At 36.9% G+C, this 20,036-nt stretch overlaps 1 protein-coding gene across 1 annotated transcript in view; it reads left to right on the forward strand.

Annotated features, from left to right (window-relative positions):
* The window catches only part of LOC140235336 (dolichyl pyrophosphate Glc1Man9GlcNAc2 alpha-1,3-glucosyltransferase-like), a 28,330-nt gene extending 13,851 nt beyond the window's left edge, over positions 1-14,479 (forward strand). The window contains exons 2-3 of the mRNA XM_072315363.1: positions 11,598-11,676; positions 14,276-14,479. Of these exons, the coding sequence (XP_072171464.1) occupies positions 11,598-11,676; positions 14,276-14,479 (283 nt within the window). The remainder of the gene's footprint in view (positions 1-11,597; positions 11,677-14,275) is intronic.
* The last annotated feature ends 5,557 nt before the right edge of the window (positions 14,480-20,036 follow it).

The following is a 20,036-nucleotide window of genomic DNA, read 5'->3' on the forward strand; positions in this document are numbered from 1 at the left end:
TTGTTAGAGCACGGGGCTAGCTCTAGAGGTCTTGGGTTCGAATCTCGATAAAATCCCATTTTCTTTGCTCATTTTTTCACTAATATATATGTACATGTATATATTTGTTGGGTGTTTTTGTCAGATATTGGAGAAAAAAATGGAACATTTGTATCAAATTTGTCTTGTTGAGATTCAATAGATTTACGGCAAAAATATGGCCAGCGAGCTTTAATTGATATTGTAGCAATGATAGAATCTTCAGGAGTATCAACCATAGCTTTATTAAGAGAAGTGCATCACATAGTCTACCAGGTGTATGTTGAGCATAGCCTTTCCCCTTGATCAAATTATGAGCTGCTATTTACCACATTTCTGTGCATTGATCCCTGCTATAAGCTTTTGATATATTAGAACAAATTTGCCATCAAAAGTAATGTAAGAATCTGTCTTCAGTGGGTGCATACAAGTGCACATTTTATAAGCAGTGTGAGCCTGTTCGATGTGAAGGTCATGATGCGTTCGTAAAATACACAATTTTGCATTTACACATTTACAGAATATGTCACCATCAATGTTTAGAAATGAAAACTGGCTATAGTAGAAGCATGAAAAATGAGCCTGCATATGCATGCCGCATTAGTCAAGTTTACCGTAATTTTTTTTTTTTTCTTTTGCCTTCATGGAGAAATCTCTGAGAATAGAACAATTTGAACTGCATGCAAGCGCATCACTCATTGCCTCGCAGAGACAGTGGATAGTCGTGTGAGATGCAAATGCACACCTGATGGTTACCACTGATCCTTACAAGATAACTGAATGCATCCCGCCGCAGTGGATGTAATACCTGTAATCTTTAGCACTTTTCATCGAGTTGAAAGGGATCTACAACTGCCTGCTCCACAGTATGCGATTACATGACCAGACATAAACTTCATTGTTTTTCCTTCCTCTTCCTCCACACCCCCTCCCCCCCCCCCTTGTTGGTCTCCAGTTTGTGTACCTGTGATTTTGCAACATGGAACGACCGATGATGCAATTATGTGGTATCTGTGGATGCTTCGGAATTCAGTAGCTTCAATTTCTCTGCAAAACTGGTGTACATGGATATTAAAAAAAAACAAAAACAAAGAAAACAAAAAAACAAACACCCAACCTGTTGAGGACAGACTGATTTTGCTACATGTACACTTTGTACAACACGCATTTCCCATAGACACCTGCCCGAGTGTACTCGGGACTCGTCTTCAACAGGTTAATAACTGGGGAAGACAGCACCACTGGACAGAAGCAGAATGTCATGTCACAGTGATTGACAACCAGAGTGTTGTATATGATGAACATGTATGTCCACTTCATATTTTATATGTACACTTTGTTTGTTTTTGTTGTTGTTTTACCAGGTAATAAATGTAGAATATTAATGATCACTGTAAATTCATTTATGTTCAGGTATCTCTTTAGATTTTGGGCATATGTGCAGACATATGTGACACAACTGCAAAACTAGAACTCAGTGGCAAATGAGCTTCTTAAATAGTCAGTACACGCCACATGACAAAGGCCGCATTTTCAAGTTGCAACGGTTTCCTTATTTTTTTCAAATGGTAATCAAATATCCATTTTTGAAAGTATAATCTCCTAAAGACACATCAGCCAATTTCCAGCACTGTTTGACTTTGGTCAAGGGGAAATGTAAAGGTTGGTGGCGTGGGGGGTAGGGGGAGGGGAGGTTAACTACAGTAACACATCCGTGTCATCCCAGGCACTCCGGTATCACCCAGGATTTTGGTATGTTAATTGTTGCGCATGCATGACACTCTAGGACGGTGCGTCTCTTGTGGAGCCTTGTTTTTTTTTTCCCCCTCCTGTCTCTCTCTCATTCTTGTTCTCGCTCCGTCATATTTCCACCATTGGAATTGGAAGCGGTGAGGTGTTACTAGGTCAGGCAAGCCGGGGGGCAAAAAACCCCGTGTACAAGTTTGGGGTGTTGCAATGGATAACCTTTGTGAAGTCGGTCATGTGCATTTGAATCTGAGTATAAGAATGAGAATGCTTTGCCAGAATAAGAGAGAGAGAGAGGGGGGAGTATTGCGAGGAAGGGGGGGGGGGGAATGGAGGGGGAAGAGAAAGCCTGTTGAGTGGTAGTGTCGTCTGACCTATAGCCTCTAGGAACTGGGTGTACCGTCTATTAACTATGAAAACTGCAGTACTGCAGAATTTAAGGGTTAAAGGGAATTCGCGTCAAAGTCTGGAATGATGAAGAGGCAGGTAATGGGATATGTGTATCATGCCTTCCAGTTTTAAGCCGGTGCTCTCAGTGTCATAAATTGTAGTTTTTCAGCCAAATAAGGGGAAAAAACACATTTTGTATGATACCAAATATCAATGGGCAGAATGTTTGTCTTTTGCATTTTGATAGACATTAGAAGGTATTCTTTAAAAAAAAAAAAAAAAAATTATGGTACTAAATTAGTGTGAAATACACCTGTAGAATCATTTTAAGAATGGTCAATTCTTGATTTGATACATGTATAGTACAAAAATGCAGGTAACAGTGAAAATTGACCATAAGAAATTTTCATGCTACCCTAGCTTTATGTCAGGTGCATTTGGTTTCGACAAACAAACAAGTTCATATGTCATTGATTCCTTGCTGACTGAGAATTTTTTTTTTCACTGTGGATGACTACATGAGAGAATTCATGTCACACACACATTTTTATACCATGGGAGCAGTGACTGATATGAAATGTTACTCTCATATTTGTTGTTTTCTCTTTGGCTTTCTGCTATCAGATTCAACACAGGACAATTTAGAAACATTCTTTCATAGTTAATGCAAAGTTTATATCAACTGCAGCTCAGATTTTAGTCAGAATGGATTTTACAATTGCTCAAGGCCTACAAATTTCATAGAATGTTTCATACAAAATTGTACATCATTCATTTAAAGACTGCAATGTGACTTTTCCTTCTTTCAAACTTTTGTGTGTACTATTCATCTAAAATCTCTTGTATCTATAATAGAAGGAAATGCTCTTTTAGTCATAAAGAATATAGTAGTAGTACATGTGGTTAACAATTTACTTCTCATAAAACTAACAACCTGTAAAAAAAAAAGGTTTCTATTCCAGTGAAATTCGGTCTTTGCTTTATTTTGTGTGTGTGTGTATGTGTCTGTGAAACACATGGAAGCTGTATCACAGGACATTTTTAAGAGTGGCAGTGTAATGATTTACCATGTATTTTCTCTGAGATTCAGTGAATGTTAACTTGAATTGTCAAAGTTCAACTTAGTCTTTTTTTTTTCTTCAAAAATCAAATGGTCAAAACTGCAAAGTCGACAATCTTGTTTAATAGAAATGCTGAAGTACAAGTGTTTTTCTGTTAAAATCAAATGGTCATAGATGTGAATTTGTCAATCTTGTGGGAGGCTGTGGGAAAAGAGGGTTACTGCCTTTAAGAGATTTTAGCAAATCTTTGGGGTGCGGGATAGCTGTGAGGTAAACCGATTAATTCATCACATCAAGGAATTGATAGGGGTAAGCTGCTCAGAAAGAAAATGCCATCGCCGATTCAGCTTTGACATTTGGTTCGCCTCTGGGCATGTTGCCATGGCTGACACACACACACTCAAACAGATCATAGAATATATGTCATAACAGCGAAGTTAATAATTCAGTGGGTAATATTCCCCCTTTGCCCATGGCATTTTTGTCATCTTGCGATAAACACATTTGCATGATATTGTCTATCCCCTGTGCATTCCTGGAGCCGACGCAGTCTGTGTCCATCAAGGGGTTCCTTGCAAAGTTTTGAAGTTTTTGTTAACATTTAGTTTGTAATCTTCTGCCAATCAGCTGCTGTGATCAGAGAATTTTTAGGACAGATGTCTTAATATTTTGTAACCCCCGAGTGAAATAGTAAATTGTGGTGGCATTCCCTCTCCTAGGCCGTTTGAATTTGTTGAATTTCATTACTGATGCGTTTTTACCATTTTTTTTTCTTCCTCTCTTTGATGTGCAGTATAAGAGTGTGAGATGGATGTGATCTACTCCAGTCATCACCTACTTGTTATTTTCTCTTTGTGTGTGTGTGTGTGTGTGTGTGTGTGTGTTTGTTCGTGTGTGTGTGTGTGTATTTGAAACTTCTCACTTTCACAGTTAGTGAGGAAATTGTGATGGCATTGTAGCTTGAAGGGACTGAAATACAAATGCATGGTAAAATTTGTTGTATTCATAATATCCTGATTGTCACTTATATGGGCAAAGGAATACATGTATCTAAATATGAGCCATATATTTCAGAGTAACTTTTCTACTATTTTCTTCAGATTACTGGGACATGCACATGCACACACACACACACACACACACACACACACACACACACACAGAAAACCAAAAAAAAAAAAAAACCCTTGCGAACTAAGCAATGCCACAACCGTTCTCAACCAGAGTACTTTGCCATTACAAATGTTTGTGTAAGTCGACAAAACTTTCTATCCATCATTACCAAGAAAATATGGCTGAAACTTTGACTGAGAGTGATATTTTAGGTCTTCCGAGCAGATTTTTTGCAACTTTTGTGTGTCATCTGATGTTGTTACATATCTGTGCAGACATCCAGTGTATGAGTAGACCAAAATATGATGTCATTCTTTATTGGAATGAAATTACAATTGATTATTCAGCACATATTGACTTCTCACTGAAATAAATTCTTCCGACACTGCTTGTACAACTGCGAGCATTCTGCATACAGATAATTTGAAAAATAGTTTTAGAGAGAGAAAAAAAAAATATGCAGGGAAAGGGAGAGAGTCTCAACATACCAGTACTTCAAATGTTGATCATTTTCTGCAGTTCAAAAGGACATCAGGGCAGACACGTATCCAAACTGGGACATGAATCATTAATCAAGAAATCATTTGGTCATGATGGAAAATTTATTTGACTAGATAGCCTCTGAAGGAGTAGCACTTGATGAATTATGTGTGAGTAATCCCTTGCAAACAAAAGCTACACTTTAAAGTGGCCTTTTCGTTTGATCTAAACTCCACTTAATGTATCATTTCACAAGAAATTGAAGATCGATAAGAGTCGCAATGTGGTATTTAAATGTCACTAACAATAGCAAAATCTAGCTGCCATCATTCAATTGACCTTGTAGACCGGTACATCAATATTTTAGGCATTTTCACCTCTGACATTTCCATCTCTGCTAGTTTTGAACTTGTGACCAATTTATTATCACTTTAATACTTCACTCCTCCCGCAACATGGCAATGATATCTAAGTAAAATGAAGTTTACCTGGATGGTGCATTTTGGCAGCCCCTCATCAGGATGTTGTTATTGATATAACAGGGATTTAAAGGTCATGTCATTTGAAGTCATGTGTGAACAATGATGTAAAGAAAATATAATGGGAATTCCACAAAAATTCACTTTTCCAGCATAATGAAAGAGTAACCGCTTTCAGAAAGCAGGGGAATAATTGCTTCCCTTAACATATGTCAGTATCAAGTTGATGGGATGTGTAATTTTCATGAAAGATGAATTTTTGTGGAATTCCCTTTATATTTTCTTTATATTGTTGTCCACACATGACGCCATAACCTCTAGTAGTCTCCCCTCGTCCAGAGGTTCCAACACCAAAACTTTAAAAATTCATAACTTTGGCATCGATTGTCCGGTTTTCCTCAAACTTTCACTAATGTGTTCTACTAATATTGCTGCTTTCACCAAATCCACATTTTTCTTTGGGTTTTGGTTTCCTTCAAAGTGTACCATACCTGGCTGAAAATCAAATTTGTGTACAGCTACAAAAAAAGAAGAACTCATAATTCACCTGTGATAGCCCTTGAAAGCATACATATTTTGATCAATCAGAACATATTTTTGTAACAATATGGCACTTGTGCAGCTGCGTGTTGAAGCTCTGCTCTGTAAGTGCCAGTACTGATGTGTGCATGTTCTAGCTATTACGCATTGCAAATCACTTTTATTCATAAAATTTTTTTGGGAAAAAAAATTGATAGCATGATTATTCAATTGAAATAATCGGGTGATCAACTAGTCTATTGCTCATCATTTTTGTTTTTGTATACTCTTCCAAATTTACCTTTAAACCCCAAGAAATAAAAATGGGAGTAACAATTTTTTTTTTTACATTTTGCAGATGGCATGTCTCAAGTGTATTCTTTTGCTTTTCATTGTAATTATTTTCATGAATACAATTGTTTCTTCACAATTTTTGTTCCTAGATACTAGTGAAAAATTGTGACAAAGAGGCAGTGTACAATGTATCAAATGAGATATTTAACAAAGCAATGACACAATGACATGTTTTGTGTGGTCGCTCTTTTTTTCTGCTCTTTTTTTTTTCCTCTGAAAATATTTTTGCCCTGCCATTTGCAAAGAGTTCAGCTGCAAAACAAAAAAATAACAACAAAGAGAGCGAGAGAGAGAGGAAAAAAACAAAACAAAACAAAACAAAGATGCAATTAACCTGACTGGAGACTGGATATGAAATGAAAAAGGGAGAGGATAAAACAAAACAACAGCAAAAAAGAGACCAAGCCAAACCAAAAACAAAACAAAACACAAACAACAAAATTCACATAATCATTGTTTTAAAACAGGGCTTTATCCTGGTGCATTTTGTAAATTAAACAGGGACTGTGTGGATTTACCCTGACATTTGTTGAGATCAGTGGAATCTTACCATCCTTGGTATGCAAGGAGACCAATTATTTCTGCGACTTTGTATCATGTGCACGCACCTGGTACAGCTCCCTCAGGATTTTCAGTCTAGAGGGCGTCCTCTGGTCTCGGTATTGACACCCTCTCTTTATGTTCTCTCTCTGCCCTCTCTCCCTTCCTCTCACACTCATTTTTTGTCACACTTGTGCTCACACTGTAAGTACTGTATAAGCTGTTATTTTCGTGTACAGATATTTTCGCAAATGTGGAGGCCACGGACATTTTTCACGAGATGTTCTTTTTGCGATTTGATAAGAAGCTGTCATAAGTGCATCATTATCCCAAGGTTATGGCAATATTTTTGCTGTTGTTAAATTCACCGTCCAGCAGTGATTCACGAAATTGGCGAAAATTAAACCCTTGTGAAAGTAACAGCTTATACAGTATTAATACCCCTGGCACCGCTTTTTTATGCCTCCACCATGAAGTGGTGCCGGAGGCATTATGTTTTCGGGTTGTCCGTCCGTCCGTCCGTCCGTAATAAATTTTGTGGACGCCGTAACTAAAAGACCTTTTGAGGTATCCTGATTGAACTTGGCATGTATGTGTATGAGGGGGTGAAGTTGTGCCCATCAACTTTTGGGTGCACAAGCTGAAGGTCAAGGTCAAAAGGTCACTATTTCCCCCATATCTAAGCAATGCCTGAAAATATTTTTTTTGAAACTTAGTGTATACATGTACTACCCAAGTAAGATTCTTTGTTGAGAGTTTTGGGTCATGAGGTCAAAGGTCACAGGTCAAAAGGTCAAGTAAAATGTTAAAATTTTACGTTTTTCTTTATATCTTGGAAGTGGTTCAAGGTATCATCATGAAACATAGTATATATATGCATGTACTGACTGGCAGTGATTAAATAGGAAATTGTGGGTTCACGGGGTCAAAGGTCAAGGTTAAATCTTCAAAATTTTACTATATCCCTCATATTTATGCAATGCCTGCAGGATTTTTTTTTTTTAACTTGGTGTATACATGTATTACCCAATAGAGATTCTCTGGGAAGTTTTTTGTTCTTTGTTTTTGTCAAAAAGGTCAAAGGTCAAAGACCAAGTGAAAGTGCTGAACTTTACTTCTTCCTCCATATCTTGGAAGTGGCTCAAGTTATCTTGAAACTTTGTACATATGTTCTGCCTGACAGTGATTCTCTTATGAATTTTAGGATCATAGGATCAAAGGTCAAGGGTCAAAGGCTAGATGAAAATGGCAACAATTTACTATTCAATACAGAAACTGCACTTTTTCTCCATACCTTGAAAATTACTCAATGTAGAAACTTGTAAAAGGGTCAAAGTCAAGTAAAAGTCCTCAAATCCCCAAATACATGCTCTCGAAGGTGAACATTCAACACATTGTCCACATGTACTGTAGACCTATTGGGAGAATCATGCATTATGGTGGAGGTATACCAGTCGCCATAACGACATTTCTAGTTGGTATTTCCTTTGTGTTTCTTTGAATATATATATTTCATTTATCCTACAACTTACTGCATAGAGATGTTAAATTTGGCTTCGACGAATACAACAGATATGTATTTCAGATGACTTTCTTTTCTACATGTACAATGTATTTCTGCTTTGATTCACAAATTTGCCAAAAAAGGCTTGTTACGAAGTGTTTGTAACCCCTGCTCTTTTCTCATCTGAAGCCATTTTTGTTTGCATCCTCGCATGAAATATTACCTCCTGCCATTGTGAAGAGAGACAAATTGTTCAGCTGAAAACAGAACAAAACAAAACAAAAACCCTAAATTGCAATTACCCTGGATGGAGACTATGGAAATGAAATGTAGAAGGGGAGCAGAAACAAAACAAAGACAAGAACACACACACAAAAAAAAACATACACACATAAAAAAACAAACATGCAAACCAACAGGTGAGTGCAACAAAACAAAATAAAAAATCAAGAGCAACACTTTTGCACAAGTTGTTTTAAAACGGGATTTTATCCCGCTGGATTTTGTAAATGAAACAGGCACTGTGTGGATTTACCCTGGCATTAGGTGAGATCAGTGGAATCTTACCATCCTTTGTATGCAAGGAGACCAATTATTTCTATGACTTTGCATCAAGTGCACACACCTGGTACAGCTCCCTAGGGATTTTCAGTTTGGAGAGCGTCCTCTTGTCTCGGTACTGATGCCCTATCTTTCTGTTCTCTCTCTGCTCTGTGTGTGTGTGTGTGTGTGTGTGTGTGTGTGTGTATGTGTGTGCATGTGACTATTTGTCTGTTTGTCTCTCTATCCCTATTTCTGCCTCAGTCTGTCTTTGTCTATTTCTCTTGCTGTATTTGTGTCTGTCTTTCTGTCTTTATGTCATCTTTCTGTTTGGTGGTGATTAATGTCAAAAAAGCAAGTTTGGTGTGTAGGTCACTTGCCTAACTTTCACACCTACTGAGTTTGCCTTATTTGAAACACAATTGTAATGAAGCATCGCTAGAATCGTGTTTCAACTTAAGCATTCTTGCCGCGTGAATACAAACTGGAATCGCAGAGGGTGATTTGAAACATAATTCCAATTATGTTTCACATAGTTGTTCAGAGGTGTTTTCCAGTCACATTTCACCGGAATTAACGGTGTTAACGTAATCAATTCCAGTTGTTTTGTGTGTGTTTTTTTTTTGGGGGGGGGTGGGGGGCAGAGATTATGATGACTTTCCAATCACTCCCGCAGAAAGACAGCTCAAGAGTGATTAAAGGGAACCTGGAAGTAAGTCAAACCCCCCCTCCTCGCTCTGAAATTCAAAACCACAAAATCCGTGAAGCCTTTTTCCTCGGTCACGTGATCGAACGATGATTTGAATCGTAATTGCAATCGTGTCTGTAATTCAGCATTGAAATTAAGCACTCACATGTAAAGGCATGGTTGGAGAACTGTGAGACCATGATTTCATTGCCTCATCAAATTTGCGTGACTTGTGCTTGCTTCTAATATCATTGTTGCATGATAGCATGTTCAACTTCCATTAGATTCCATAAATGTCTCGCTGTAAAACCAGAAATATTCATGGCATGAAACTTTCGCGAATTGGAGCTAACAAAAAAAGAATGGCCTTTTTCGCAGACTGATAGTATTGCGAATTGCCACTTGAATTGAAAATGCATTGGCTAGACAACGTTTTTTTGAGTGCATTGTTCTTTCACGAATCTTCGGTCCTCACGAAATTCACGAAAGTCTCATGCATGCGAAAATTTCTAGTTTTACACTATTCCAGTACCAATTTTGATGAGGCTTGTACAATTAAGCCTATCATGAATACAGCAGGAGACAGCAGTATGCTACTCCATAGCACCAACAGACTAAAATCTCTTCAGGCGACTCGGGGAGAATATTGGGTCTGATCCAAAAGTTCTTCACTCTGAATTACACAACAATTTGTACTACATTGAAAGGGCATGGTGCACTTTTTTTAATCATCTTAACCCCCTCCCTCCTGTTGTCCTGTAGAAACCCTTCTCCTTTTTCCCCTTCTGTAGTTTCTTGATGATTCTGTATTGATCGAGTTAAATTCTGGCCATCCCGTGCTCCCCCGTGCACCCTTAACGCTTGATCAAGATACCATCATTCTCCCCCATGTCGAGGAGGAAGAATTAGATTGATCGGAACATCCTGTACAGATGTACCGCGAACACTGGAGAGAGGTTCCCGCCACTCCATCAGAGTTAGGCATCAAGGAGAAAGCATTTATCAAAAGAGAAAAAGAAAAGGAAGAAACGGAAAACCACAGACAGAACTGAAAATAAAAACAAAGCAAGACAAGACAACGACGAAACGGATTCACGAGGGACAGCAAGACATTTAGCATACTAGGGATATCCTCAAAATAAACAGAAAAACAAGGGGGTCTGAAGACTGTTGGGTGGTTTAGAGTGTGCCGCAGAAAATATACTATAAAGCAAGATGTACATTTGTAGTCACGGAATGAAATTTTCGTGACTTGGAGCAGACAGCCTTTTTTTTTGCAAATTGCTACTGGCATTTAGTGCATTTAAGTGTAGACAAGAACTTTCACATGCATTGTAATTTTGTGAATATTGGCTATCACAAAATTCACAAAATTAAAATGCATGCGAGCATTCCTTGTTTTAATGTAATATTAGCTGTAGGTCTTACTCCTTAGACATGAGGTATTTAACTTGCTGTTTTTGAATTGTTGTATTGTCCGCTGTACAACGACTGAATATCATGCCAATGTGACTCAAAGCATTAGTTTCTCTTTCCCTGACGGTTCAACTGAAATTTTTGTTTGTTTGTTTGTTTGGTTTGTTTTTTTTTTTGCTGAATTGGAGCAGACGGCCTTTTTTTTCCGTGGCATGTAATTTTTGCAAATTGCTACTGACATTCAGTGCATATACGTGTAGACAAGAACTTTCTCATGCATTCTAATTTTGTGAATCTTGGCTATCGCGAAATTTGCAAAATTAAAATGCACGCGAACATTCCTTGTTTTAAAGTAGTATTAGCTGTAGGTCTTACTCCTAATAGACATGAGGTATTTAACTTGCTGTTCTTGAATTGTTGCAATGTCCGCTGTACAATGACTGAATGTCATGCCAATGCGACTGAAGGCATTTGTTTCTCTTTCCCTGACTGTTCAACTAAAATGTTTGTTTGTTTAAGTTTGTTTGTTTTTTGCTGAGTGGAGATAATGAGGTCAAGTTACATTTTATGCCTCATCTACACTCTGTGGAACGAACCAAATGCTGAATGTTCATAACACAGATTGTTTTCATTTGTGTAAAGGTAAAATTATTCCACTGCTGCAGTAGTAGTTTATATTATAATTGTTTATTCCATGAAAATAACAACATCCAAACTCTCTGTTTCTCTTTCTCCAAATATTCCTGTAGTCGATCAACAGACTTTGAAGTACATCGAAACTGGCTGGCAATCACACACAGTCTTCCAGTCTCAAAGTGGTACTATGAGGTAAGAATAAGCTCTTATTTTCATGTGAGTGGCCTGTTTTGAATGATGTTATTGTTATTTCAGACTAATGTCATTTAATTCATTGTTATTTAACTGCCAAAAAAATGTATGTTATGGAATATTCATGTCAATGATCTCTACATGTAAGAAACAGTGTGGTAGTATCCAGTTCTGGATGCCATAAAGTATGTTTCTATGAACCAGCAACATTCAGTGGTGACAGATGATAAAATTTACACTCTTCTTTTCAGTGGCTGCAGTTTGAGAATTGCCAATTTCCTTTTCCTCTATTGCCAATAAAATAGAGAATCATTCTCTCTCCCTCCCCCCTTCCCCCCCCCCAAAAAAAAAAAATGAGAGAAAAAGGCAATTTAAAATTGTGATACATACTCATTCTTTTTACATTCAATTCAGATGATGCAGGGGTAGATTCAGGAATTCTGTAAAGAGGGGGTGCGTTTACAAAATTAAAGGGGGCGGCGCACACACTCCTCCCCCTTTTTTCTTTTTAAAAGGGGGCGTGCGCCCGGTGCTGTCCTCCTAGATCCGCCACTGTGATGTAATGTAGATTCTTTTTACACACATGTTTGCTGCTTGTCCATTAATTTCTGATGGATGTCCATTGCTGAAGTCATGGACCCCAATCATCTGGCAGTGCAATTTATTTGATTGCTTTAGGAGGAACATACAGTTTCGATTACCAGGAATTGGGCCAGAGCAGGCCAGAGCGGGATTAGCAGAGAATTTCATTCATATCGTCCACATGTTTGCCCACATGCAATTCAAATTGATGGCAATCAAGATGCTGTCGATGTTGGCAGTTTGTGTCTAGACATAATCTGATTGCTTATTCATTCATAACTGTTATACCAGCCACTTCATGTAAAGCAATTGAATCACCCACAGGAGTTCCTTTTTTTTTCCCCATAACATGTAGTGTGTATGTGTGTGTGCCTGTATGTTTGGCAGTATATATATCTATATATTTTTTTACACCCTTTATATATGCCTTGTGTGTATCTGTAGGAAAATGTGCAAGTTTTCTGTGTCTATACCATCAGGAGATGGCTGTTGTACATAAATGCATCATTGTTCACATTTTCAAACCAAAACATGGCTTAAAGGGATGGTACAGTATTGATGGAGATGAGAATTGGGCTTTTAACTTTTGGCGAGATACCAAAAAAGCACTTATGATATAGTACAGAACATACCATATTAAGAGGAATTCAAAGTTTATTTGATGAAAATCAGGTTTGGAATGACTGAAACATCCAAAAACAAAGTAAAACAAAGCGATCGTAATAAAGTGTGGGTCCCACACTTTAGTAGAATCACTCTTTTTTGGATATCTCAACCATTTCTAAACCAATTTTCATCAAATAAACATTGAATTCTTCATAGAATTATATGCTCTTTCATATTTCATAAAAGGTTTCTCATTATCTCACCAAAAAATGTTAGAAACCTGAAATTAGGTCTCAACCAAAACTGTACGATCCCTTTAAAATCACAACCATGCATAACGCATCCTGTATCTGCTACTTCTTTTTGATTTTCATCATGTAGATTAAAGGAATGGTATAGTTTTGCTTGAGAAGGGGCTTCAGATTTCTAACTTTTTTTGAGATAATGAGAAACTTCTAATGAAATATGAAAGGGCATATAATTCTGAGAGGAATTCAAAGTTTATTGATGAAAATCGGTTTTGAAATGGCTGAGATATCCAAAACAAAGTGACTGTAATATAAGGTTGGACCCACATTTTATTAGGATCACTTTGTTTTACTTTGTTTTTTGATATCTCAACCATTTTAGAACTGACTTTCATCAAATCAGCTTTGAATTCCTCTTAGAATTGTACTATGCTCCTTAATATGTCATACACCTGTAGGTGATTTCTAATTTTCTCACAAAAAGTTAAAAGCTGAATCCTCATCTCAACCAAAACTTTCCCACCCCTTTTACTATAAAGGCCCTTTGGAAATTGTGTATTGATGCTATAGAAAATAGAAGAATTGTACATGCCCGAGGGGAAAAAAAATAGAATACGTGATTGTCATAAATACACTTTCATTCTGTAGAGTTAAAAGATTGATTTGAATAGTCAGAGCATTTTCCTTCTTTGCACATTTTTTCCCGTCTAGCAGTGTCTTCTTCCTCCTGTTTTCCTTTCTGTCTTTGTCCTTTATCACATCCTTCCACTTGTTCATTATTTTCATAGTATCTCAAGTCAATTTTCCCCATAAACTTTGTAGTTTTGTATGTAAATCATGTAAAAGTATTGCATGTGATTGTTATTCGAATGGCAGATGGCATGGAAGTGTGAGATATTCATCTTTTTTTTTTCTAGAATTCAGATGTTTTGCAAATTCTTAGTAATACAATCAACAGGTTTTTTTTTCTCCTCATATATTTGTCATGTAAACTATATAAAGCACCAAGTGTTGCATGTGATTATCAATTGAATTGCAGGTGGCATGAAAATGTGAGATATTACTTTTTTCCCCCTAAAATCGCTATATTTTGCAGATTTGCAGTGATGTAATCAAAAGTTCCCACTCTCTCACTGTTCCCTCCCCCCCCCCCCCCCCCACAGGACACGTCCGAGTGGACACTGGATTACCCACCTTTCTTTGCTTGGTTCGAATGGCTCCTGTCCAAAGTCGCTGTGCACTTTGACCCCGAGATGTTGAAGGTCAGCAACCTGAACTACGCCTCGCCTGCCACCATCCTGTTCCAGAGGCTCTCCGTCATCCTAACAGACCTTGTGCTGGCCTACGCAGTCAAGGAGTATGTATGACCTTCCCAAATGTGTTACAGACAAACCTGTCTACAGCAGCCACCCAAGGGAGACAAAAAGAGTGGCTGTTACAGACAGGTGGCCACTACAGTCAGGTTCTCCAACATTTTGTGTGTACCGGTATCACATGCATGTACATGTATTATCATTGTGTACATCTATTACATTTTGGTGGTTTGTATGCACATGCTTCATGTCATTATTGATCATGTTATTACACACAAGCATGCATACAGGAATCAAGCTTTTTAGGCATCACTATGCCTGAAAGGCAGGTGAATTCAGGGGTGGATCGCATTAAACTATTACTGGCATGGCTGCAAAGCAAAAGAAAACTCCCCAAAACCCAAACAAGCTGATTACTGACTCAACTGCAGTTCTGCTCTGTATGGATCTGGTGGCTGCTATACACAGGTTGAAATCTACCGCAGGATACAGAATTGATAGCTGCAATGTAGAGGGTCTTTAACACAGCTTTCCTCTTGGAAGAATTTTTCTGTTGCCATTAACCCGTTGAGGACGGACTGATTTTGCTACAACATGCATTTCCCATAGACACCTGCCCGAGTATAGTCGGTACTTGTCCTCAATGGGTTAAGATTGCTGCTAAGACAGGTTTGATAGAGGTACTTTATCAATATCCATGCATTTACAGTTGTAGTCTTCATTGAATTCTTACTACACTTTTTTTATCCTTAAAAAAATACTTATCTGCACATCTCTAGCCATGCTTCATTGGCATTAAAGCATGGATGTGCCAAGACAAGCTGCCACAAATGGGAATTCATTTCATATTTACTTTTATAACACAATATTTTTTATGATATTGTGATGTTATCTGTACAACAATATTGTATATATATTACAATGTGATGCATGAGAGACCAGTTGCCAATAAATAGTTTGTAAGTTGTGACTATTGAAATACATGAGAACAAACTACATATGGATACAAAAAACAACAACAACAAGACAAACAAACTCAGACTGGCAAAGGGTTGAGAAGTTCAAGATCGCGCAGTCTTCGCGATCTTTTGTCATCCGATCACACTGACAGCCAAACTTCTCGATCTTTGGATCAAGAAGTTTGTGTCATTAGTGCACTTGCGCAATAAAAAAAATAAGAATTCGCTGTCTGATGGCTAGTTATTACAACGTAACAATGAACACCTATGCCTCACAATGGCCATGCACTTTGGAGGCACCGCCCGCAAACAGGTAGTGGACTGATCACCTGACACACTTCGCAAAGTTTCAGTTTCTAGAAGTCACACTGGCAAAAGATGGAGAAGTTTGGTGGGGGTGGGGGAAGTATCTGTAATAGTTGGAGTGGGAAGATTTGTAAGAAGTTTCGCAGAAGTAAAGCAAGTAAAACAAAATGATCCTCATAAAAGGTGAGTCCCACCATTTATTAGGATTGCTTTGTTGTGGATATCTCTGCTGTTTCAAAATCAGTTTTCATCAAATAAACTTTGATTCCTCTTTGAATTGTATGTTCTTTCATATTTCATTTAAGAAAGTTCTCGTTATCTCACAAAAAAAGTGGGAAACCTGAAGCCGGCCATCTCAACCAAAATTATACCATCCCTTTGAGCAGGTTAGCTGTTGATGTCAACTGCATGAAGAAAGTGTGCCTGTTTCAGTTCAGAATTGTGATTTGTGAGAAAATACTCTTGCATTGTATTTTTTTACCCATATATTTGCTGCAAATGTAAAAGAATCCCCAATGGGCTACCAGTAAATTCCACATTTGCGACAAATGTTGACTTTTTATGTGCGGATGCACATTTTATCAAACATTTTGTTGATAGATAAATGTTTGCCAGAGCTACATGAGAGTCACATCTATATGTGTTTTAATCAGCCTGAGAGGAGAGCTTCCATTCTCATTGGGGAGACATGAGATACCACAGCCAAGATCAGATTGTATGCACTAGAATCTGCCCTGTGTCTTTTGAGACTGTCCTGGTTGGAAAAAAACAGAAAGATGTCCCTAAAATCTAAAAAAAAAAAAAAAAAAAATGATCAGAATCAGGTGACATAGTCCAGTTTTGAGTGTCCAGCTGATGTAATGTAGAGATAGTCTCCAGATATCCCATTTACATTATTTTGAGTAAGATCAACAAGATGCCCCAGAAGAGAGGCTACAGCACAGAAAGAGATTTTTTTTTAAAACACTATACAGTCTCTGTTTCACTTTCTAGTGAGAGTGAAATAAAGAGCAAAGCTGTCAAAAATTAGATGGCAATGCTTTGAAGGCACAAGAGATGACTGAAAAAAATCACACACTTCTTGTTTGTCTGCTCGACAGTTTGTTCTGTTCAATTAAATTAAATTCATATTCTATTTCCAGTATCACAAATTCTTTCAAATGCAACAGTTACAACAAATGAAAATGCAGTTTGTTCAATTCAATTCGATTCAAATCAAATCTCATTTCTAATATCACAGAATCTTTCGACTGCAACGACTACAACAAATTGATGTAGTTTGTTCAGACCAATTCAATTCAAATCAAATTCTGTTTCCAATATCACAAATTCTTTCAAATACAACAATTACAACAAATTAGAATGCAGTTTGTTCAATTTAATTCAATTCAATTCAAATCAAATCTCATCTCCAATATCACAAAATCTTTCGACTGCAACAACTAATAATAACAACAAATTGATGCAGTTTGTTCAGACCAATTCAATTCAAATCAAATTCTATTTCCAGTTTTACAAATTCTTTCAACTACACAATTATAATACATTGATACAGTTTGTTCAGGTCACTTCAGTTCAAATCAGATTCTATTTCCAATATCACAAATTCCTTCAAATGCAACAATTACAACAAATGCATGCAATGCAAAATATATAAACATAAGTGGAAGATTTAATGAGCAAGTGTGTAATCTATGGGAAACTATTTGTTCAGAATAATTGCTTTATTGGAAAAGAGATGCCCATGTAAAAGACAAGCTTGTATAGATGTGGTACACGCAGTTTGATGGGACTTACCAAAGAAAAAAAGGTAAAATAATGGAAGGGCACAGATGCACACACATGCACACAGGCATACAAACGATCGGGAAAATAAAATGTAGACAGAACAATATTGGGAAGGGGCAGTCGGGGAATGAAGGACGGACTATTGGTGAGAGAGTTACATTTAGAGTAGTAAAAGTTTGCCAGAACTCATCTATTTCCCAAGCAACAAGTTTAGAATTTTCCAGCTCCTGAGAGTTTTATTTGTCCCTGAGAGAAACTAGCTTTATGCTATGCATACATGATAAAAGAAACTATGCATAATATGAGTTCTGTGACAGTAGCAGTTAGATAAGATCTTAGTCTTAGACCCAAACCCAAACAAAAAATTAGTCCAATGTTGTCAGTTTAATAATAAACCTAATTTGGCAGGTTCAATCATATAACAATGCAAAGGGTCTGAGGAGAGTGGTATGTGTATGTTAGAAGTGATAGAATATCTTCTTATCAAAGTTGAATATAAGTTGTGTAATTTGGAAAAAGAAAAAAAAAAGATATTCTGTGGTTTGACAATCACCTTCTTTGCCACTTTTGGGACTAATGAGAGCTTATGAAAGGTTTTTGCCAACTGAAACCGAATGTTTTTCAAAGATCTCTTACATCAACTGGTTCCACACTTGCAAACATTGTTTACCTATTATTTGCTCTTTTTTTTCGCTGTTTTTCAGTAAGCCCGACTGCCGCCCTGGGCTACATTTAGTGAGTGCGCAAAGGATTTAAGTTAATTCATGTGAGCCATTCTGCATCATAGCAGAAACTGATCCATAATGGATGCGCTTCGGCGACGGTGGGGCAGGAACAGAACGCGCCGTCTTTCAGAGCGGATCATTTGCCGGAGCGTGGGTGTGGGTGTCGTCGCACTGTCGCTCTGATTACGTGTCATGTTCAACATGAAAAACAATCTTGTCCTGTCGTCATGCTGCCCAGCTGCCATTGTTTTCTTCAATCGTCCAGAAGTCGGCCCACATGGTTTAGTGACAGTTTATGACAAAACCGTCTGATATATATATATATATATATATATATATATATATATACAATGTATGTATACATATATATATATATATATATATATATATATATATATATATATATATATATATGTATACAATGTATATATATATATATATATATATATATATATATACAATGTATATATACATATGCATATATATATATATATATACAATGTATATATACATATATAATATTACATATATAGGTGAATGCATATATTTTCATATATTCTTTTCATATCTTTTAATTGAAATCTACCCTTTTTGTATATTCAAAAAAGGTGCATTGTTTAAATGTCTAATAAACTGTTTCATGACAGTTACAGTTTCATCTTCTTATATTTTTATTGAATGCCTAAACAAGTTCTACTTTGATTTTGCCAAATGTACTATTTGGTGGTGGTGAAGTTTTATGCTGCAGAAGATTAAAGTATTGTTTGACTATCACTCATAAAAAACAAAATATCAAATGTGTGTTCATGAAATCGGTTTTTCTCTTCCCATTTCAGTGAACATACATGTATTACCTCTGCTCTTTATTGAATTTTTTCGGGGCTCACCGTAAATTCCAGTACATTACTAGGCTACCTTTGCAGACCCATGCACTGCATGTGTGTCCATCATGTATATTTTGTGAAGAAAGTTCATCAAAACTTACAAATATTTCTATATACATTCTTGCCGCACACTCTATATGTTATTACATCAGCTCTTATACTTTAAGATTTGTGTTTATAGATGAAAAAAAAAAATACAGAAGACTGCAACAAAAAGGCTTAAGTGTGGCTGACACACAGAACTACTGAGTAGTTGAGTTTTGTGCATTATTCAAATTGTAGATAACTGTTGACTTCAAATTTCTCAGCAGTGGTCTAAACAAGTCCCCTGAGGTTCATATTTAATGTTTTGCTGCATTTTGGGAGGTCTGTAAAAGGTATCCCCTACCTTTAATGTTATTTTGTTTTTAATGACATGACATCATAATCTCTCTATTCCTTTTTTGCCTTATTGGAATGGGTGGATGCTTGTGGCAGATCAATTTATTCATCATTAATCATTCAAATATAGCAATCCATGTAACTGGCTTTTGCAATTCCTGTCTGAATCTGTAGACTAACTGCTACAAGTTGGTGCAAAGTTATGGGGGAGTCTGGCATGTTCATTTCTACTGAGTGGAATCCCCTTGTTTTGATTGCTTAAAAAAAATGTTTTCTTTCAGGCCATGCCAGAAAGCAATTCCGCTCTGAGAGTCTGAAACTCGTTCACATTATGTCTGCTGTAGAACCAACATATGACTGTTGTTCCTTAATCATGGTCATACTCCAAAGTAAACTAAACAACAGTTCACTTCTAAATTGATGTAAACAAGAGACAGAGATATGATTTTGATCTTACAAGAGAAAGTGAAGAAAAGAAAAGAAGCTTCTGTAATGGCAGTGTAAGAAGTGATGCTTCAAAAATTCAAAAATTTCTAAGTAGTTTTAGTAGTGTTTATGAATGATTATT

This window comes from Diadema setosum, chromosome 11 (genome assembly GCF_964275005.1).
Source record: "Diadema setosum chromosome 11, eeDiaSeto1, whole genome shotgun sequence".
In the NCBI taxonomy this organism is placed as follows: Eukaryota; Metazoa; Echinodermata; class Echinoidea; order Diadematoida; family Diadematidae; genus Diadema; species Diadema setosum.